Source organism: Apostichopus japonicus, chromosome 17 (assembly GCF_037975245.1).
Source record: "Apostichopus japonicus isolate 1M-3 chromosome 17, ASM3797524v1, whole genome shotgun sequence".
In the NCBI taxonomy this organism is placed as follows: Eukaryota; Metazoa; Echinodermata; class Holothuroidea; order Aspidochirotida; family Stichopodidae; genus Apostichopus; species Apostichopus japonicus.
This window is the reverse complement of record NC_092577.1, coordinates 35,192,078-35,215,609: the sequence shown is the minus strand read 5'-3', so window position 1 is coordinate 35,215,609 and position 23,532 is coordinate 35,192,078. Positions and strand designations below refer to the sequence as shown.

The window sequence follows — 23,532 nt, the reverse complement described above, 5'->3', positions numbered from 1 at the left end:
GATCTACACCATGCCTGGTATCCTGAATGAACTTAGGAAATTTAGTGTACAGTGTATGTAGCCTACTGTATAAATAAATAATCACAGCAATCAACATGTAGGCTAAAAACAAAAAGCATGTACCATGTTTCTAGAATCTACAAACATACGTAACTTGGTGCTGAACAAATACATAATAAATTTATGCTCAAGAAATTGGAAAGGATCTGGAAAAGCCAACTTACTATAGGAGGTGGTACCCTAAGACTGTTAAATGACATGAACCTTTGAACATTGCTTAAATTTGATTAATGAAATTCTAGAATAGGAAGGAATTACTAAACACTTGTAACAAACAGCTGGCCCCTCAGGCACTTTGATAAGTACAGGGAGTTCCCTTTAGAAGTTGCATTCAACTAAATTTCATGCTGTTTAAGTCACTTAAGTATTCTTAGAATTATTCACACTTTCTGTTGACTTGTTCTTGTAGATTCTCTCAGCTTTTTCCAAGTTGGTTCTACATAGTTGTACAGGTACCAGTTCTGCGAACTACGAGCCCTGCATGTGCTACATTTCATATCTCCCTTTTAAAGAGCTCAACACAGCTCTGTGTATAAAGTGAGAGTGCATGTTTGTGTGTGGACAGGTGAATGAGGAGTGCAGTAAATATTCTACACCATGCCAACCCCCCTGTGCGACCCTACGCCCTATATTTATACTTGCTCTCTCTACCATTGGGCTCCACTATTCTCTCTGTTTGCCTATACAGGGAGCATCCAGCTTCCTAATCGCCCATTACAGGTGTCAAGTTGTCTGCAAATATGCATTCTGCCCAAGAATGAAAAATTCCTCAGTCTAAACAAATTGCAAAATCCCTCGCTCCAATGTCATGAAAACATCCGTTTTGTCATGAGGAGATGACAGAGAACAGCCACCCAAGAAACATACAAAGCAAGCAAGGACTGTGTATTTACCTTCACACAACTTCCAAACACCACCGATGTTTTGAGTTTCTTTATATTTGTTCACTGAAGATCAGTTTTATTAATAATAATAATCTTCAATATAATATTGACCTTCATCACAACATGTCTCATGAATTTGACCTTCAAGAAAGGCCTTTGAAAATGAGAGAGAGACTGTGCAAGGATCTTAAATTTTAATCCAGCTATTTTCATTGGGTGTTTTCATTGGTAAAGGTGATATAATCCTCGATAAACATTGCTATAGAATCATTTGAATGAGTATGCACAACTTAATAGACTCTGCCATTATTAAATAGCTCACATGATGTATGCAAGATATTTGAGAAAGCATTTATACACAGCCTTGAAATGTTATGACTGCAAACACTAAAAGCACATGATAACCTTGTAAAATGTCAGATGGGGGGAGTCAACTTTCAAAACATTATTAAAATGACCATGAAAAGTGCAAGAGAGATAAAGTGGTAATCACGCCTCACTTCTACTGTAATTTATTTTGGATATGAAAAATGTCAAAAAAGCCAAAAAAGTATTTAAAACACATGATGTAGAGAATTAAAAAATAAACTTGGAAGTAGGGTTTATCAAATTATGAAACAAAAGATACTCATACTCCTCCTCCTCCTCCCTTCCTCATCCTTCTCCTCACCCTCCTCGTCCTCCTCATCCTCCTCCTCACCTGCCTCCTCACCCTTCTCCTCCTCACCCTTCTCACCCTCCTCCTCCTCATGCAACATCCTTGGTTCCACTCACTTTCCAGTCCTTCAGGATCCTCTCCTTCAACACAAACAGGCTGCCAGTAAAGCTGTGGGCTATGTGAGCATTATACTGTAAGCCAGATAACGCACTAAAGGAAATCTGCATTCTGATACTGGAGTCAGCTTAATGTGAAGTTCGTAAACATTGACATTCTATTACCAGTATGGTTGATTAAATAAGAGGTTTAAAATATTAAAATACTAATAAATTCTTGTCTGCTTTAAATTCTTTCTTCTAGCATAAATTTTATCAATACCAAATCATTTTCAAGTCCTCATCTAAACGTTCGTCTGTAGGTAAAGATCATCTTTCAACATTTATAAGAAAGATTCGATATGTCCACTCTGGAGTGTACAGGTATATTAACCAACACAACTTCCCAAAAGCTGTTTCCGTGGACTTCTTCACAGGAAGTATTACTGTTTAAAACAATACTACACAACAGGGCAGCTATCTCTAATCAATTACAGTGTCATGTGGATATCCCACTGGTAGGTATCCGTAGAAACAGTAACTAAGTGCCACATTGACACAAACCCTCATTAAAATGTTCTATACGACAGGGTGATGAATCCATCGCCATTAGGAAAAGGTAAGGAAGACCCTCAGTGTGACATCTTTCTTTTTCCCGGGACCCCTACTGTAAGGCTAGTTTAACACTAGATCGCTCTCCGTCACCCGTATAGGATTACTGTGGATTCTATCAGATTTAACGTTCCACCGGGGATCAATTCGCAAGGAGGAGAGGCAGGCTCGATATTTTCACGCACACGTTGATAATCTGATTTGGCGTGAGTGACGACGAGCCTGGAGACAAGAACGGGAGATATCTACGCAGAGGACTGCCGAGCATTGTGTTCTGACACGAGATGGACGAAAAGGCACGGAAAGGTTAGCGGGTAATAAAACGACGGAAATGAGTGACCTGAAAGGGAATTTGCTCTTCTAATCGAAGGAGATGCAGACTTTGGTTAGCTCATCCTTCCTCCAGGCAAATATAACAATGGGAGGCTGCGAGGGTTTATTTAATGGAATATCTCAAAGAGGACATAAGAGTAATATGGCTCATGAAACGATTAATTTAAAAGGTTAAGAAGGGCAATTGTTAAGACAGAATCTCAAGTATTTATAATACATGCATGAAGCAGTCCAATGAAAGAAAAAAACTTCTAAGTGGAGTTATATATTATTTTATCCAGCTCAGAGTAAATTTAAAACCTGGATTATTTTGTCAAATCGGGATCGGAGGTTATGCAGAAAATTTTGTGTCCCACAAAATGTATGTCATATTTTGTTTGGCTGGCAAAACTTTCCACTTTATGGGAGTAAATTTAATATTTCTCTAACAAATGCAATTTTACAGAATGCATTCTTATTAAGAATAATTAATGTTTTAGTCAGTATCTTATAAACATTTCTCTGACAGCCAAGATGTTTCCACCAATCTCTAACCCATTTATCATATGCAAAATACAGCTCTAGGCTAAAAGAAGGCCTAGATAAAGGTAATCCATAATTGTTTGGGAATTCAAGGACAAAATCATAACCTCATACTGTATGGCCTTGGCAAATTTCTGATGAATTATCAACATGATCATTACTTTCAGACCACAAAAGTCTAATATTATTATATTGATGTTACCTTGCTGTTGACCTTAATGGTCAATGTGTTCAATCACGACAGGTGGGATGGGACAGTGGGGGGGGGGGTGGTAGTGGATTTAATTCATCTGGTATCTTGTATTGCATAAATTCGTATTGCATAAATGGTAAACTATTATGCAGCAAATGCAGAATGGGTAGATTTCTATACTAATGTGACTGTGCATACAGTAGCAATTTTATACAAATTGAATATATACAGTATGTTTCTATGAGAGTCAAATTTGGACAAAACCTCCAACTTGTGCTACATTAAATGTAAACATAAAATTATTCCTTGGTAAGTTGGTAATCCAAAACTTCCTGGTTTGGATATTTACGAGTGACGAGTGATGGTCACGGAGGGCGCACAGTGTTAAAGGGCAACCATGGACATTCTAGGCACGGTAGAACTGGTGCTAAGGTTGTGAGGAGACAGGTAAGCGAGGAACGAAGTAAATATATCTACTTTGACTGATGATTTATTTGTTCAAAAAAACTAAACAGGATTCTTTTGAATGTAACTTTGTTCTAAAAAGTACTTGGTTTTCAATGGCCATCAGTGAAAAATTCTTGACATGCTAAACTCTTTAAAAGTGAGGTGGTACTGTACTGTATGGCTCGATCATTCCAGATGCGTGTTTTTTTGGTTTTTGGAACCACTTTTAGCGTTCTCTTTTGCTTTCTTCTCAACTCTGTTATTCAAAACAGCTTTATAGTACAGTAGGTGTGCAATACACTAATACACATAGTGATTATTTAATAGTATTATATGTATGGTCTCCCTTATACAATAGCCAATCTTGAGGTAACCTATATTTTGTCCTTTTTCAATTTTTTTCAAATATTATTCCCCATGCTGTGAGTTGTCCTTCACCGTGCCTGCCATTCCATAGCCCCCCCCCCCCACTAAGAATGGACTCAGCAGGGCATGTGTATGAAACACACCTTAAAAAAATCTCAAAAACTGTGAAAAGTCAAAAAAGTGAACCAGTAACTGGAATATGAAGCAAATCTTCATATTTTGCAGGACAAAAAGTTATGGGAAGAAAATTCTGAAGATCTCAACTGTTTACAGAAATTCCTTTAAAATATACTGTTCAGACATTAAAAACAAGGATTTTCAAACTAAGAGAAATTTGCATATAACGTAACACTGCAGTGCACCCACACTGATCCTAACTGTTGTGTAAAAACCAAAATGAGCCTACAGTGTCTCCTATCAGAGCTAAGTACTGTACTACACAGCATTTCATGCTCTGCATGAACATTTCCTATCTTGACAAACTATTCTATTTGGTTAGGAATGAAATCACTAAAAGGCCCTAGTGATGCTCAGAAACTGTCAATTGCAACATACCCATTATATTGATTACCATTCCACCCAAGTACACATTTACAATTTACACACCCTTAAAGAAGAACTTTGAGACTGAGTGTACATATATGCTCAAAGAATTTAAAATGAAAAGAACTCCAATTTGTTAATGGAATGGTTCTTACGACATTCAGAACCATCTCTGTTATCCCTAAATGCCCCTTTTGTGTTCTCTCAAATGGTGCCATTCGGTGTACAAATCCGGTCTTCGACAATTCGAGGAAACCAAAGGTCTTTCAGTTGGTACTATGTATTTACTTTACAGTCTTATGACCCTTCCGCATGATTTGTTGGCCTGAATGTAAAGTAAATATATCTGTATGTGTGTGTGTGTGTGTGGGTGTCAGTCTTTTTCTCTTATATGCAAAAAGGTCCAAACCTTTCTACCAAGTTTTAAGTTTTCTCTCATCTTTTTATCTTTTTTCTTCAAATTTATTGTTTTTCTTTTCTTGCTACATGTTTTTGTTATCACTCTCATTTCAAAACCTATACCTAAATTGACACTTATTTCAGTTTTTCAAATATCAAGAACAAAGAAATCAATAAAAACACATATGAAAACTGAGATACTTTAAGTGTGGACTGAAAAGTAAAAGGAGTAAAAGAAGAAAAGAAAGTGGAATCCTCAATGAATCAAAAGAGTGAGGGGCCTATGGATTCTTGGTCCGTCAATGGATATTATGATTGCAGACAATGTAAAAAAAGTTTTTATTAAAGGGTGTGAAGACTCGCGCAAAAGGAAACGTCTAATGCCGGTAATTTGACCTTGTTTCGAATGAAGTGTAACAGAAGTGTTAAACACCACCATCGATTCCAGAAAATACACACACAGCTTGCTACTGTCGGTAATTAGACACTAGTGTACAGTCAGTACATACAGCTGCGGTCAATACCCACAGCACAGTATACAAACGATACAGCGATGGACATCTCAGGTCCAGCTAAAGATAACAATTAAGGTATCATATTTCATTACTGTGTGCATTTTGTAGCGACACGAACAAAACGTCACTTGTAAGCAACAGAAAGTTAACTTTTTCAGATGGCTGCACGAGGTTTGGGGCGAGTCTTCAATGCCTTTAAAGAGACAAACAACCCCCCCAATTTTTTTTTAATTCAATACCTTGGCCAATACAAAATACTTTGAAGTAAATAAGTCCGCCACCGCTTGTCTTCGGGGGCTTCTGGACTCCACGTGGCCTGAAGTGGACGGACCCTCCTGGGGTCGCGGCCGTGGCTGAGCTGACGCCGCACGGGAATTAGCTCCATCTCGTATGGATACCCGTTCCTGAGGAGGGTTTGAGCCATCTCGTATGGCGCCCTCCGTTCCCCCATGTTTAGGGCTTATGCCATCTCTTATGGCCGCCTGGGGTTCCTTCGCCGGCGGCTTCTTTTTCCCCTGCTTTGAGGAAGCCGCCTTCTTTCTTTTTTCTGCGGCTTTATCCGCCAGCCAGGTACCGATCAAATCCCAGCGCTCCTGGGTCCAGTCCTGGCAAATGGAGCAGGTCTGCTTACTCCCGCATGGGCGACACTTTGGGCATAAATCATGCTTATCCCATGCTTTGAACGGACGGAACTGCTTACAAGAACGGCAGTTTTCCATCCTTTTTTTTTTTTTTTTTTTTCCGAGAAATCTCCGAAAAATTTTTTTTTTTTTTTTCGAGAAATCTCCGAGACCTGAAGCTGTGAAAACTAAATCAAAAACAGTTACTTTACTGCCAAGGGAAAACGTACACGACTGCTGTACGAAAACAGTATGAAGAACTAAACAAAGCAGTTACTTAACTGCAAGTAAGCCCACGTACACGACTGCTGTACGTGGAAGTAAATAAACGCTAGGGGAACGCTACACTAAGGTGCGGGCCTAGCCACGCTACGTGAACCACGTTCACGAGGTAAACCAAAAAAACGTTCGAAAATCACGAAAGAAAAAACGTTTCAAAGACAAAAAGCAGTTCAAACGTGCAGGACGTTGAATAGATGAAAAAGAATTACAAAAACAACGATAAACTTTAGACGAAGTAATTGAAATCTTAGGATTTAGTGAGAGCAATAAGAGAGCGATACTTGCGTAACAGCTGGCAATTACGGAAGGGAGATGGCCACACTTACATACAGACAAATTGCCAGATGCTAGAGCGAGGTTAATACGGTAATGCATAGGTTATATGAGGTGAGGGAGTACGCGCTGTGAATTGCTTAATTGGGGAAATGAACTTTGGAACCAGAGAAACATGCTGTATGCTAAGGAATCCCCAAAACTTACTGGTTTGAGGATTTATGAGTGACAATACTTACCCTTCCCAGTCCTATTGGGGATAGATCCAGAAGGAAAAGTGGGTGTTGCCCAGGGAGCGAGGGCGCAGTGCTACAATGTTCCAATGTGTAGTTAGGTACATGGGAAAGTGCAGATGTGGAGTGGGAGACAGGTAAGAGAGGAGTGAAGTTAATTGTTATATTTGGAAGGAAGAGGCCAGAGATCCATGTTGGGCCACTGAGGGCAAAGTGCAGAATGTTACCAGTTGTGAAGGCCTAGGTAGATCAGAGAACAAATTTTTGGAGGCTGGTGGGACAGGACTGAAGTAAATGCCATATATTTGTACATAGTAATAATTATTAACAAATACCATTAACAATTACAGTCTATGTAGATTGACCAATTTTGTCATATATAGACTTGCTCAAGTCTTTAGCCTTATGTGTTCAGGCACATTTAAACATTAAAATGTCTAAGATATCTTGAATCTAATGGAAGTAAAAACTCCATAAACTTCTGCTACGAAAGGACAAAATAAGACGGAAATATTCTGATCGAAAAACACATGTAGGCACTTAAAATGGTAGAATGAGAAGGAAGGGCGATGACCGAGGAGCCGGTCATAAAGGGTGCACAGTGTTAAAGGGTTACCAGGACATTATAGGCATAGTAGAATGTGGTGCTAAGGTTGTGAGGAGACACGTAAGCCAGGAGCGAAGTAAATTCTGCAATACGGCATAAGATTTTTCTCAGCTGTTTTGGGAAAGCTGTTCATGACAGTTTATCTTTATCACATAGACTTATTATGCTGGTTAGGGTTCCTTCAATCCTGGCAACTCCTCTGTTCTGAACAGAGGCTAGGTAGATAGATTAATTGCAAAAGTAGAATAGAGACAGATATAGTAAGAGATGAGTGAAGTAAATTCCTCTGTTCTGAACAGGATTTGCAAAAGAACCAGAACAAATAGTAGCCTCAGGGGTAAGGAAGGCGCATTGCTGTGTCCTTCAGATGAGGAAGTAATATAAAGGCATAGAAACATGAACATTCAAGTTGACATTGTTATGAATCTTGCAAAACCCATATCAGTGGTGTCAATTTCAGACTTATAATGTCAGTCCAGGTGTCAAGCCCCGTTTGTCAGAATTTTATGGGCAAACCATAAACTTTAATAACGACTGTTGCCATACAACACAATCAGGATGTATGGAATTGGTAACAATACGCTGACACTGAAAAGTTCAACTTGGATAGTTAGCACGATTGAAGGCTGCAAGTTTTATTTTGCAAGCAAGGAAATAACATTTTTTTTGTATATAAACTTCCCAAGAAGCTGATAAACATTGTGGAAAAGTGCATGAACACATTTTTGTCTTTTAATCAAACGATAAACCTGGTATACCATACAGGACTAGAATCTTACTAGTAAGAAGAAAAGTATGGTAGAAGAATAAAAGAAAAAAAAAAAAAAAACTACGGTAGAGGAAAAGTGCTAATGTTGTGAGGAGACAGGTAGAGCAAACTTAGAGGAAATTCATGTTCCTCAAAATCAATCCCCTGTCCATTTGGGTATAAATGATTACTCAGCAATCTTGAAGTTTTGACAAATTATATCAGATTTAGAGAAAACTTGGCAGGATTTGAAAAAGTGAGGACAAAACGACTCCTTCATATCTTTGCAATAGAAAGCACTATTATTATGAAGTGGCAGTTTCCATGGCAATGCATCTTAAAATTGCTGACTTGATGGAAACATTGAATTCACAGGACTTGTTATTAATGTCACTGAATGCACAAAGAGCCAGTTTAATAGTAACTCATGCCCCCATATCCCTAAAGGTAAATCCAGGCATGTATGTTTCTTTCCCATTCTTCAAACAGCTTTTCTCCTCAACTTTTTCTGTCACCTGATTCCTGATAGTTTGATTTTCAAAATGAAAACTGACATCTTAAAACATGGAAACTTGCTCAAATTTATACCAAGTCTTCCATAGTTCAAAGGTCACATACCTTCTCTATTCAGGCCCAACTGCTGTGTAGGTGGAACAGAGAGAGGAAGAATGTCAGAGAAAAACAACATATAACAATCAACCAGCTCAGTTCAAGAAAGGTCATCTTCTCCTGTCTCTTTGGTAGTCTTCACTTACCCCATGGTTAAGTTGATCACCCCCCATTTCCCCCCCCCCAATCCTGCCTACCTCATTTCAACAACAGTTTAGATTTTACTTAAAGTCTCAATACGTCTTTGCTGAAGAATTTCGGAAAACATACTTCTGAAGCAGATTCAATGTTTCTTATTCTAAATGCACTCTGAACAGGTGGGTTTAATGGAGAAAAGCTGTCGCAATCGAAAGAAAGAAATTCATTTTCAGTTGCCCTTACACAGAGATGTCAACTTAGTGATTCAGTAGCTAATATTATAAACAAGATCCACAAAAAATGGAACCATTTCTCAAAAGTCTGACAGGATGGTAACTGTAAGTACCTCAGGAGGCCACAGAGACCTCAAGTTACCAAATAAGGAACATCGTCGAAAATGTTTCTTGTTAATGAGAAAATACAAGTACGAATATCATTAGCTTTGCAATCAACCACAAGTGCTGAAAGGCTCAGGGAGACACACAATGGCAGTGCTTGACGACCTACTAAACCTTTAATGTGTTTAAAGCTCAAGGGATAAACACAAGTTTGAGGGGGAAAAGTGAACATGTATTTCCTTGATTGAAAGGGCTCCTTAGAGCAAGGAAACATGCATTTAAATTTTCAAAGAGGCCATTAGTCTAAAGAAAAACTAGAATCATAAATTAGACAAAAACTGCTCAGACAATATAAAATTATGCATTTAGGTACTGTAAGTAGTCTGTTCCATAATTTGGGAAGGAAAATTGATTTTAGTCAGACTGAATTCCTTCCAACAGTTGGCAAGAAACTGCTACTGTATGTGAAGTATAGTATCCCTTACTTTTCTGTCAAATTCACATAACTTTTAACAAAATAATGTAAATTTGGCATAATTTCACCATCTACTGTGAAAACGTTTCCTAATTAAACACAGGTTTCAATTTAATTCAAGACTGCTACTGTACCTACAGTAGTAGCAAACACTGTGTACTAAGTTAGCATAGCACTTAAACTGTTATGCCCTGCCGATACAGAGACCTACGGTATTTTTGGTTCATTCACGATTCGTTAAGATCGTACCAATCTTCGGTATAGGCAGCGGACAGACTTTCAACCAGTTTCCTGGCAAGCTACTTAAATAAATAATTAGTCACACTCCATGCACTGTATATGACATGCCTACAGTAACATTTTACTGTGCAACATGTGCAATGGATATAACAGCATTTTAAATCCCAAAAGTTATCGAGACTGGATGTTTGCGATCAGCGAGAGAGCTTACCTGTTCCCTCAAAATCTCAGCACTTTCACTCTACCTCGCCTGGATTAAACTTATTTAAACACATGTATGACCTATGACCTATGACTGGTCACTTCTGGGCATGGCAATACTTCTCATTCTACCAGTTAAAGTTCCTAGAATTGTGACATCCTTTCTTATCGAACCCACGTATTGCAATAACCATCAAGACATTTGTTCTGTGTTCACAGTGTTGTCCTTAATTACCTACAGTATTATATAAACTGTGCTGAAGAGCCTGATACATACTGTACTGTATCCTTCCAAATTCCGAGGTCAGAAAATAATAATCTTTATAGAATAAATAATAACTACATTGAAAATGAAGTTTAAATTTGACTGTTCTGTTGAATACAATAATGACTATGAATACTATCCTCTTTCAGTTATAATGGTTGAAATAAATGCAAGACTTTGTTTAAGAAAAATACTGTATATATATCACTATTTAATTGACCTTGACCTCTTCAGATCTTGACCCTCAGGCATCCCTTATCATCTGTGAGCTACAGTACTGTAGGTAGAAAGGAGTTATTTAGGAGTGCATGTACTGTAGATCTCTATATCAGACCTCAGGTCCCTCATCATCGTGAGCTACTGTAGGAAGAGTGCCATCTCTATATGAGACCAGCGAGAGAGGAGTGATACTTATTCTGTATTCATAGCATTTTCCAGATTTGACTTTGGGTATTAAACAAGGTTCACCAAAATTTTATTATAGTGAGTCCAAACGAAATTAATATAAACAGAGGTTTCGTTCACTTCAAACAGAATTCAAATGCTTAAGAGAGGTAGATTGCATAACTTTAACGTACAGTGGTCAGCAATGGTTATTTCCCTACGAACTTGTGATTTTGGGTGGTAGAATGAGGAGGGGCTTAGGCCAGAAGTGGACGGTCAAAGAGGGCGCACTGTTTAAAGGTTACCAGTTCATTCTAGGCATGGTAGAACGAGGGTGCTAAGGTTGTGGGGAGACAGGTAAGTGAGGAGCGAGGTCAATTCTTCAGGATTTTGTATGCATGTATAGAGTGTCGTCCTACTGTAATTTGTAATGTCATTGAATAGTGATTTTAATATCATCAGAATCTTGAGTTTCCAAAGCTATTTTACAGGGAGGACTTCATCCTCTCTCTGTCACCACTGCTGCTCGGGGTGATTAACGGCTGTTATTTTCCTGTAGTCAAAGCTATAAATGACAGGTAAATTTATTGCCGTCTCGAGCAGCGGGAATACTTTCATATCTCTAAGTGATTAGGAGGTGTTTCTTCATCCATCTATGAGCAAGTGTGGATCTAAATTATTTACGATACTGTCTGGATGGGAAGGGAATGATTTAACTGAAAGTTGGAGTGGGGGGCTCGAGGAGAGAGGTTTAACATTTTTCATCACAATTGTTGTTGTATCATGCGAGATTCAACTAGGTGTAACAGCCACTACACTGTGCATGTACCCCATTGCTTACTACAGTACAGATCTGCAATAGAATCAATTAACTCGTACATACGGTAACTGGTTGGGTGGAATCGGTCACAAGCAACAGAATTCCAGCAAGAAAACGTCAGTTTGGCGTAAGTGAAAACGGAGTCCGAAAAACATGCGTTTTCCTTCGGAATGGTAAATTCGGAAGGGAGAGAGAGTGCGCGGTGACCTGTGGGAGAGGTCACCTGGGCGCAGTGCTAAAATTATACCAGTGATGTCTAGGTAGACTAGGAAATATGCCTTAGTGTTGTAGGAGACAGGTACAGTAAGAGAGGAGTGAAGTAAATTCAATTAACTACGGTAACTGGTTGGGTGGAATCATGGGGGGAAAAAGCAAATTTTGTCATTTTTCCTGTGCAAGTGATACCGCTGTTCATGTTTTGTTTTTTTTTGTAACTTTATTTATTTTGCTTTTCCTTCTTGTATTTCTTTCTTTCTTTGGTGTCTGAAAAATTTTCAACATTGCCCAATATACAAAGTGCCTTCAATTTCAAAGTACCTAGTTGTCAGAAAGGAAAGAAAAAATAACCTTCACAAGACAATACACTGAAGGGAAATGGAGGGTGATTAATCTGTCTGCAAAAAAATGAGAACGTGTCATGACTTTACATCCAAGCATTCTCAATAAAACAACAAATTTGGGGGGATTTCCACCAGGCTACTTTATCCACTCAGAAACCTCAACTTTGGACCCTTCAATCAGACACCAAATTGAACTCCCTACGTTTCCTTTCCCGCTAAATCCCTGTCTGACCCAAAGGCCATTTATAAACAGGAGATATTAAGGGAACAGTTCAGGGACTATAGAACTGTATACAGTGGGAGACGGGAATACAGCCGCAGGTGACTTCAAATGTTACCACCATCTGTACTTCATTGTCAGTCATTACACAGTACAGTACAGTACCTGTGTGATATCTTGTTCATTGGACTGACCTCTCTAACAGACAAACACCTGTAATAAATTCATGTTTTCCTGAACGCCAACAGTCACAGTACGTCTAAAGAGGCCAAAGTTGGTTTTTTGCATCTCTAAATAGCCTTATTAAACTCTTTTCCACATCTGTTAACCATTTTAGATGTTCCAGGACTTCACTTCACCACTTCCACTTCATATGACCGAACTTACACAGTACAGTCACAATATGAATGTAATCATGAAAAAGAAAATAACACTGAATAGATCTGAATTGCAAAGCTTCAGTCTAGGAATCCTGTTGCTTAATACCAGCAGTGGCATTGCCAGGGAGGACATGGAGGGTCATGTATCCCTCCCCATTTACTTGTGCGTCCCTGGTGCACTCCCCCGACTCGCACCACCCAACCCCTGCCCCTCGCCCAACCCCCCCCCACAGCCCCATCTGACATTTGTGATGTACTGAAAATAAGGACAGGTAAGACACTGCGCAACTTATACATTCCAGTGTATTACAGTTCTCTTAACCGATTATTCTGAACTCATGTCTTGGTGCATTTCATGTTTTTGTCGCTCTTTATTCTATGTTCAGGTAAAAACATATTTATAATTGAAACACTGGGGTTCCTTTGTAATGTGTTTTGAGCCTCATGGATGGGTTTGGTTTGCAGATGATTATTGTATATTTTTGTAGCTCCTTTACAGTACACGGGTCTCGTCACTCTTCTCAACTGTACAGTACAGTAGTTGTAAATTGCAATAGTAAATACTGTCAACTGTTGGCAAGGAATCGGCCAGGGTTCTGAAAATGTTTGTCTGCTTTGATACAACTCTCTGAAAGCTACAGTATTTAGAATAGCTAGACAATTAGTGTGATAGAATGAAAGAACAGTATGGTGTAGGTTGACAGGAGGTGATGCATCACTGTGGGGGGAGGTCAGTGACAAGGTCACCAGGTCACTCTAGACCAGGTACAGTGAGTGTGCAGGGGTTGTGAGGAGACATGTAAGTGAAGATGTATAGTAAAGGTAGAAAGAAACTGAAAGAAGACCTCATCTCTCTGGAGCTTACAGTTTTACAGTCATTACAGCTGACTTGTCACCTCTTCATTGTTCCAAAGTTGAGATAATAAAAATGTTTATTTTTGAAAAACATATAATTAAGGCAACAATAAAACGAAATTGAGCACACAATGTGATGTTAATACATGTACGGTTCTTTTGATATCAATGGTAAACATCCTGTATGATGTGATAAACTGATAAAACCAAACAGGAAACGGTACAAACTGCACTTTGAACATCAATGTCACCTTATATTAAAATATAACTCCATCTTGCTTACGTGTACTTTGTATTCTCTTTCAACGTTGGTAACTTTTGACATCATTGTGTAATTATCATCATTGTGACCCTTCTCGCATTCCATACCATTGAATTCCATAATAGATTTGTGCACCCTCCCTGACCCCAACCTCAGCCCCCTCCCCACCCCAATCCCAACTCCACTACCAGCTCCAACCTGCAATCATTTGTACACATTTCGCTTTGAGTATGAAATTTGAATTACCCTTCAGCGTATACACAATCAAAACTTCCACTGGCCACTTCCACTACCAGTCCCCAACACAATTTGTTTCCTCTTATTGCTCTCGTTGCTAGAAAGGAGCTTCACCATTAATGACTAGTTGTTCTTTTGTTTTCTATTAACCATCATTAATATTACTCTATAGGAGCTCCACAAACTAGATGCATTCTTTTTCATACTGTACTCACACACATCTTATGAGCAACATGCAAAGAAAGGGCCTTCATTTCCGATGAGTGTACTATCTTATTGATTTTCGGCTCGTCTCAAATTCATGAAATGAAGTCGAGTTCATACAGTTGTGCAACCAATGCTGAGAAAAGACACTCCAGTCCAGTAATGTATGTTTCAAATATCTGATGCTGGCAGCCTGGCAGCATGAAAGTGCTTTAACATTGAGCTTTTATGAATCCAAATTATTCTACAGCAGTGCTACAGTGTAAAAATCAATACTGTAGACAACACTTAGAACCTCCTTATTAATATGTACAGTGAACTGTTCAGTTTGTATTTTCCCATTAATATGTAAGAGACATTTAACATTAAATGGAAGAGGGAATTATGTAATGCAAAGCTTTATTTTTATCATAATTCAAAGCCTTCACACAAACCATGTCTTCTCGAATGGAAGCGCAGAGATCAGGGCTTGGAATCCCCGAGGAGGCTGAACAGGATTTCAAATGCTAAACAATTATTTTGAAGTGGCAATGACATGGGAAATTTAAAGTCATAACTTACTATTCCAAGTGACAATGATTCACTGAGAGGCATTTTAAACCCAATGGGAGAAAACTTTATATTTATAAGATTTACAATGTTTGACATCAGCGGATTCAGCGCATAATGTTGTGGATCTTTAGTAGCATTGCACTCTCCTACTGTCGTAACAGTATAAAGTAACCAATTGGAAATGAGCTTTTAAAAATTTCACACATGATGATTTGACACTGAATGTCGATAAAAACATTGTAAGAGCAAGGTAAATGGGAGTGAATATACAGTATGACAGGTATGAGGAATATTTAAGCTATAAAACTGCTTAAGCCCCCAACTTTAGAAAGAGGACATAACATAGGCCCAAACATCATACTGTAGCTCTCATATGGAAGAGATCTTTCTGATGAACAACTCCTGCCCCCCCTTCCTCTCTCCCTGCCCAAACACCAATAATCTTTTTCCTTCTGGGAACATCATAAATGAGTTTAAAAGTCATGTCTGTGATCTACTGCCATTTTGTAAACTCTTCGATGTCATGTTGTCACTAGGATCTGAAACAGTTTACATTCTCTTTCGCTAAACCAATGCAATCAATATCTGGGCATGTTCAGAGGTTCAATAAATTCAGTTTCAGTAATTTGCAAAATTCATCTCCATTACGAACATAAACATTGAAATAAAATCACTTAAAAAAAAAAAAAAAATTGAGGCACAAGTAGCTGAATGATGCCATATTCATCAAGAATTTGTTGATACAATGTCAGGGAACATTAAATCTGCAAATTTCTTCAAAATGTTCTTTTGAATCTTAGCTGTTTGGCGAAGTTCTTCATTCGACAGAATATAGACCAATAATGATTATTAGGTGTGTGTCTCCTGGTTGGGATGAGGTGTGATGCAAGGGGGGGTGGCAGTTATCTCTATCAAATTATAGACCAATAATGATTATTGGGTGTGTCTCCTAAAACCTGACTGGGATAGGGTATGATGCAGTAGCCTGCCAGGAGGGGAGGGGGGGGGGTTCATGATAGTTATCTCTATCACATAGACCTATAATGATTGTTGGATCATGTGTGTCTCCTGGTTGGGATGAGGTGTATGCAAGAGGAGGGGGGGGGGGTTGTTCATGACAGTTATCTCTACCAAATAGACCAATAATGAGTATTGGATGTGTGTCTCCCACTCTCCTGTAATCATCATGATTTAAGTCTGAGACAAACCTCAGTACAAGTATATACATACTGAGCATAGTGTACAGTATATGCATGCACAAGCTACTGCAACAAAATTCCAACATAAATTCATTGATTCTTTGTTCTTGTAAAATTGAATGCTTTAAAGATATAACTGATAAGCTTGATTGTAATAGGATCATGGTATGGTTAGTCTTGCAATTTAAGACTAGAACCTCTGACAAAAAGACTTAAAGCTTCTCTTTCAGGTTATCTTCTGACTATAGCTGTCCAAACAAAATAGTGAAAGGCTTTCAACAGAAGCATTATACTGGGACATGAAAAGATATGGCTGACAGACATCCCAAAGCTAATTTTTTTCCTCTCTCTCTACAAAACACTGTATGGTACATCCAGCATTTACTGTATTGTTCCCTACAGCTGCACTGTTTATTGGTGGTATTCAATTGTAACTTTTCTGGTATTCACACCATTGTCTATCATGTTTGTGATCATTTCTAAGTGCATGTTGCTTGCTTGATGCAAGGAATTCACTGCAATGTAAAAATTAGGGTAGATTTTCCCAGAAAGATTTTTTTCAAGTAGTGTCCATGTAAGTTTACGACATGGATGGTAGGTTAGATGGTCCTGAGAATGTGGGCACAGGCCCAGATGTTATGAGGTAAGGGGGGGGGGGGTGGGGAGCAGAGATGAAATGATAACAAGTCTAGTATTTTGCATGTATACATGTTCAACATGGGAAAGTGCATTCAGAAGACTGGGGACAGAAAAGGGAGGAGAGATGTTCAAATCTTAAATAACTCTCCTTAGCTTTAAGATATTTTTGTGGATACAACCATTTTTCTCCTGTAGTTATTACCAGATTATCAGTCATTCAAGTAAAGAAAGAAGGAATTTTTTATATCCAGCAGATTTACGTCATGTCTTACACTCTTTCATTTATTCATTTGCAAACTTTAGCCTACAGTAATTTGATCTTTTCTGATATCGCTTTGATGATAAAGAATAACAAATTATGTTTATAATATTAAAAAAGTGGAATATATGGGAAATCAAGACTCACATAAATGATACCGTTCAAAATTATTTATCAATTCCCAATGTATTGATTTATAGCAACCTGGAATTGATAGAATGCTTGTTCTACTGACACTATGCACACTAATATTTAACACGGTACAGTATATAGATTTAGCCGCTCTACATTCTTCAGAAAGTCATTCTTTTAACACCCTGCATATTAGAATCCTTCCTACAGTGATACTTTTAAGGTTGATAGGCCCCTAATTTGTGATATGAATAACACTACGTACAGTATGTCATCACCACACAGTCAACTGCCCTAGTGTAATAGATCTAGATATAAACACACTCTACACAGTTAATGTCCAAGAATGCCCATAATTACATTTGTGTGGTTACAGTATGTACACTACAGTGGTCACTGGTCACACATGTCCACTCACTGCAACTGTCCACTGTGGCCATTGCTAGTACAGTCAACAGGAATTTCACTATTGTGTAAACTTATTGTACAGATGCAATGCAACTATGCAACCTATTTGCAACCGCTTGCTAAACAGGCACTGTCACAAAATGTTTCACACATGGCTTGTTAAGTTAGTGGGAGAGTGAAGGACCAAAACCAATCCATGCGTGATGTACGCATCAGAACAGTGCCTTCCCCCGATGAAAGGACAAAACTATCCTATTAGTTGCTACTACTGTATGTGGCTAAACACTCCTTGACTTTGCACTGTTGTGAACTGTGTCAGTACTGAATGCTATACTGACAGTAAGTCACTGTCTATGCATTGACATTTACTGTGCAACCACACAATACAGACTATCTGGTGGCACATTTCCTGTGGGGGGAGGGCCATAGTATTACCAACCTGCTGTGCTTTATTGCCAAAGGCCAAGGCATTTAGTCTAATAAACACAATAATTTTCAAATCCTACTGGATATAGTACATTGTTAAAGAGACTACAGGACTTACCTATTTGCACAGTACAACAAGACAAGCAACATACGGCGAGAAGGACGAAGCAGGCTGCCTCGATCAATATATGCCAATATTAACAAGCCATTACTGTATCACAAAAATGTAACATGAAAGGGTGCTGGCAAATCTTTTAAAGAATATCGTACGGTTCTTGCCCCATATTTACAAATCTTTTCAATCCTGTTGGAGACAAATGCTTTGTCAGCACTTACTTAAATATTTTCAATTTTAGTCATGTCGACTTCCTACATTCTACAGAAACTTCAGAAAATTCAAAACTCTGAGGCACACATTGTGAAAAGGAAGAGGAGAGGTTGCCATGCAAGTCCACTCTTAAAGGAACTTCAATAGCTTCCTGTTAGCGACCGAATTAAATTTAAAATACTCCTAGTCACTTTCCATGCTCATCATGTGGAACAGTCTGAATATATCTCTCAACTACTCTCTCCCAATTATCCTACCAGTTGTCTTCCTTCCTCTGCCAAGGCAGAACTTTCTCTTCCCAAACACATTTTTTTTTAAAAATGGATACTGATGTGATGTTTTGCATACTCTGCTCTTTATCTGTGGAACCAGCTACCAGACCATATCAGATTTTGTAACTAAGCTTTCTACATTAAAGACTCACTTCGTTACTTGTTCATTTGATTTGCGGTTGACTTGTTTTGTTAAGCGCCTAGAGCAGCTACAGTACTGCTTGTCTCTGATTTGGTGCTATATAAATCCACAGTATTTTAACTAGTATTATTATTATTATTATAAATATGCTAACTTACAGTTGAAACAGCTCTAGGGAAAGGTAATGTTGGTGAATAGAACACCTCTTTATGGAAGGGCATAAGGTACAGTAGATATGGTAGTAGTACTGTACTGTACAATGCTGAAAAACAGACACATATGGACAAACAGACACATAGATGGACCAACATATATATATATACACAGTTGGACAGAAAACAGACACAGAGATAGACAGACAGACAAACACATAAATGCACAGCCATACAGTAGTATTGGTACTATGAGCAAAAAAAGACTAGACACTGACAGGAAGGATGTTTAAACTGTGGTAATCATTCAATCAAAACAAGAGTTATATCAGTTGGATAATGGAATAGATTGTCATGATGTGAAAGTTTTGTGGTTTCTTCACAGTCAGCAGTCCCACCACACTACACCAAATGATGTCATCTAGAAGCTCAGCTTACACGAAGATTAGAATTTGTTCAAGTCAAAGACAGAATTAGCTGATTTTGTCATGAAATGAAACTTAATAATCAAGTGACTAATGATTTCATTCCATTCTAAAAGATAATGTCGATAATGTCAATCCAGGCACTTAAATTCCTGTTCTGTACTACTGACATGCAAAAGGCTTTTCAGAGTTCAGACAGTTTCCATTGTGTTAAATTTTTCTTGATTATTTGATATTAAACTTACATTGACATTGTCCAGATACCTATTCACATTGTTATGGGATTCGTTCATCACACAGTTAATATTTTTATGAGATTTGATTGTCACAATACATATTTTTATGGGATTTTGTTATCACACTGTAGTACTTTACATGATTGCTGTAAGGCAGGTGAGGGCAGGAGAGTGGGTAAGCGACAAAGGGTGGGTGAGGGGAGGAGAGTGGATAAGGGAAGGGTCTAGGAAAGAGTCAGAGGGTTCACAGGTTGTACCAGAAAAAAAGTAAATTTATGCTATACTTTCTAACCAGCACATAGATTCCATAGTCTTGTTTTTAAGAGCTCCATCTTAAACAGGTTTTGGCAAAGTCAACTAAAAACAAACTTTTATCCAGAGGGAAGGGGCTCAGAAGGATCTGGGCCTCTGGGGAAAACAGATCCAGCAATTGCTGTAATGGGGGAGGGGCAAAGCAAGTGAACAGAAGGCACAGCCTCTGTAGGGGCCCAGAGAGTGATTCCCTCAGCAGCCATCGCAATATGCGACAATTTGAACACAGAAATTAGTTTTAAAGTGCCCCAAGAGTTGAGGAGAAAGGAGCAGTCGTCCCTTCCTTTTTGAACTCTGAATATCCGTGTGACTGTTGCAAGGCAGCAAGGGGTGCTTTCCAGTGGACAGAGGTTTACAATTAACTGACAGCCCACCTGAAGTGCAGGATGTTACTCAAATTTACACAAAAGTTCACATCAGTATCTCACGCTACCTAATTGGAAACAGGATATTGTTCTAATTCTAAAATGAACATAATTACAGTACATTGATTACGACTATTTGGAAAGTTTTGCCAAAGGTTCTATAAATTGACAACTCTGCCAAGGTCATTCAGTAGTTCATACCAGAAGTGGTCGCAAAACGCATATCATTTCTCTTGCCAATTGCCTCCCTTTTGTTTAATGAAAGAGATTTCTCTGGCCCAAGCCGCCCACTAGATAATTTCATCATCTGGGATTCTGGGTGTCTAAATTTTGTATTGGTCAAAGTGCCGTACACAACTGTTGAGTTCAACTGACCATTATCACAGAGGTCTGGTGGATTTGGGATCACAAAATGGGGAGGGGGGCTTTGAAAAGTAGGTCTGCACCTACAACCTATGAACTACAGAGACCTGTGTAAGCCTATAGAGTCGACCTATGGAATGACACTCTCTTAGATAGGCCTAAGTTCATTTATTGCCTCAAACAAGTGTTATGCATATCAATAAGTTTCACTAATTAATAATCAGTAATATATTTTCTCAATAATAAAAACTAAAAGTTAAAAACATTAGTAATGTGTGCATGATTTCAGGCTGTCTGGGGTGGTGGGTCAAGTTCCTATTTTCTACAACTGACCCTACAATTCCACCAAATATTTATTTCTCAATCGCTCCCTCAAACCCCATTCCCCACCCCTCCCCATTTAATGCTACATGTTTAGAATGCCTATATTTTCTCTACTTTGCATTCTATCACACATTCACAATGGATCAGATCAGCCAGCTATCTACAGTACAGTATACTGCTTGTCAGTTCAATTGGTGGTACAGTACGTGTGTATTTTGTCAACTCAAAATTTAATTGAGCACCCATTCCTTACAGTTGGTACACCAGATATGATTCAGTTTCTGTTGAACTGAGCTCATTACACATGCCTCATTGTACAGTACCCTATATACCTAAATGTCAGGCATTTTGTGTGATTCAGATCTGGTTATTTTTATTTGTTCTCATTTCCATAAAGTGGCGGTGGTCGTCTCTGCCCCTCGACCCCCACCCCATCTCAATACGCCCTTGGGGGCAAGGGGCAGAGGCATCACACACTGAATCTTTGAACCAGTGAAAATATGCAACTTAACTTGATGTGATGTCAGTGCAAACTACATGGGCCCGGTCAGTGGGTGGGCCCGGTGACAATGACCGAATATATGACCACCAATTGCTGAAGAAGAGTTTTTCAATCAGATGATTTTATTCAGTATATTAAGTTTATTAGTAAATACTATACCGTTCACTACAGTTCTTCAAGTTCTCTCCCGATACCCACCAAAATGAGAATTCAACTGAGATCGTCGTTCTCAACAGAGAAAGCCAGAGAGTACCACATCTGAGCATTTAGAGGTGCAAACTATAAAACATTCTCACCCAGTCTGAATGACAATTTAGTCATCCAAGAAATGATAGGCCAATGCCAAATAACATAATGTTGTAAGTAGGCAATAAGCCGTTGCAAATCAATTTTGTTAATCCATTTGGCAATCTTTACAGGTTAATGATGGTTGTCACAAATAAACCTTGCATTAACCTGGAACGGCCTGCAGCCATAAACGTAATGGCCGGGCAATGAACAGAACATCTGCGGCTACTTTTGGATGATTTCCTACCTTCAACCAAATGGCAATTTCAAGAAGTGTTTGCTTTGTGTTTTAAATTAGAGGTATAAACTACATAATATGTTATACTCCTACCAATCTTTGTGACACTTAACCTATGCCATTAATTATCTGTAAAATTTTAAAAGTGAAAAAATAAAATTGGGTTAAATTCAGTGTCAAAGATCACGACCTACGGGTAATCACAGTCACCACTTACCTGTCGTATTCTGCATTGTCTTTATCGCATCTGGCATCTTTGTGTTTCTGCCAGTCTTTGCCATGTTTACAAGTTGTCAATAGAATGATATCGTTTCCATTGTGTATATGATACAATGCATTCCTAGAATCAGATCCTATACCTGAAAGGTATCTCTTCCCTTTAAAGGCTAGCAAATATTTCCTTTGCACTGGAAAATTATTTGCTTGAAGATCTCCCTTGGAACCACCTTTCTGTGGATGTGTCTTTCCAAATAAAGGTAAAGAAATGTCAAAATCCTTGCGGAAATTTTCTACTGGAAAGCTTGCTTTGATTAAAATGGCTTGATTAACATTGAATCCTAATTCTTCTGAATAATCAGGCCAGGACCCTGAATACAAATTGAATATTAAATGATTTCTACCGTGAATATTCCAATATGGGAGACTTTCTATTTTTTCTTTTACATTATGAACATATTTTGTACTAAGCTTGTCTCTGTCTATGGTATCTACAGAAGGTACAAACAGGCAGGCTTCATCAGGATCTGTTGTGTAATATTTGCTCTCTCTTATTGATGTCAAAATTTTGCTGTAGCTTGCACTGATGGGATCCGTCTGTGAAGACGGATAAATATAAACTTTAAAACCTTTTCTACATCTGTTAAAATCAAAACATGTTTCCATGCGGCACTTTCGGTTATTATAAATACTATCTCTCTCTGACTTCATTTGTTTCAATGATTTAGTGGATAATTCTTCCCCAGTAATATCTAACGTTAATGGTAGGCTCACTTCTAACAACGAACGTACATTGTTGTGGTTTTTTGGTCCAACTGTATGCAGCATGTGTAATCCCCCATAATACAGCAAAAACAATAAAACTCCTCCAAACGTCACCAAAACATATCGCTTTTTGGCTTGCATGATTCTCTCAAACACATTAATGACATAGATCCATAGTAACTAGCACGATTAGATGATTAATTCCAAATTAATCCAAAAAGATCATAAGAAATCGACGGTCGACCTTACACTGGTGGTCGCCATTTTCACTGTGCACACACATAATATAATGACTACACTTACTACAAATGATGAGTACACGTAGTACGTATTGCAAATGTAGAGGATATGCGACTGATGGTATACATCGGTAGCGTGTGGCTACCGAACAGACGACATGGAGGGGGAACA

At 38.4% G+C, this 23,532-nt stretch overlaps 1 protein-coding gene across 1 annotated transcript in view; it reads right to left on the bottom strand.

Annotated features, from left to right (window-relative positions):
* LOC139984385 (exostosin-1-like) overlaps positions 1 to 23,489 on the bottom strand; it is a 71,476-nt gene extending 47,987 nt beyond the window's left edge. Inside the window, exon 1 of the mRNA XM_071998282.1 lies at positions 22,358 to 23,489. Coding sequence (XP_071854383.1) covers positions 22,358 to 23,262 — 905 coding nt within the window. The 5' untranslated portion in view covers positions 23,263 to 23,489. The remainder of the gene's footprint in view (positions 1 to 22,357) is intronic.
* Between the last annotated feature and the right edge of the window lie 43 nt (positions 23,490 to 23,532).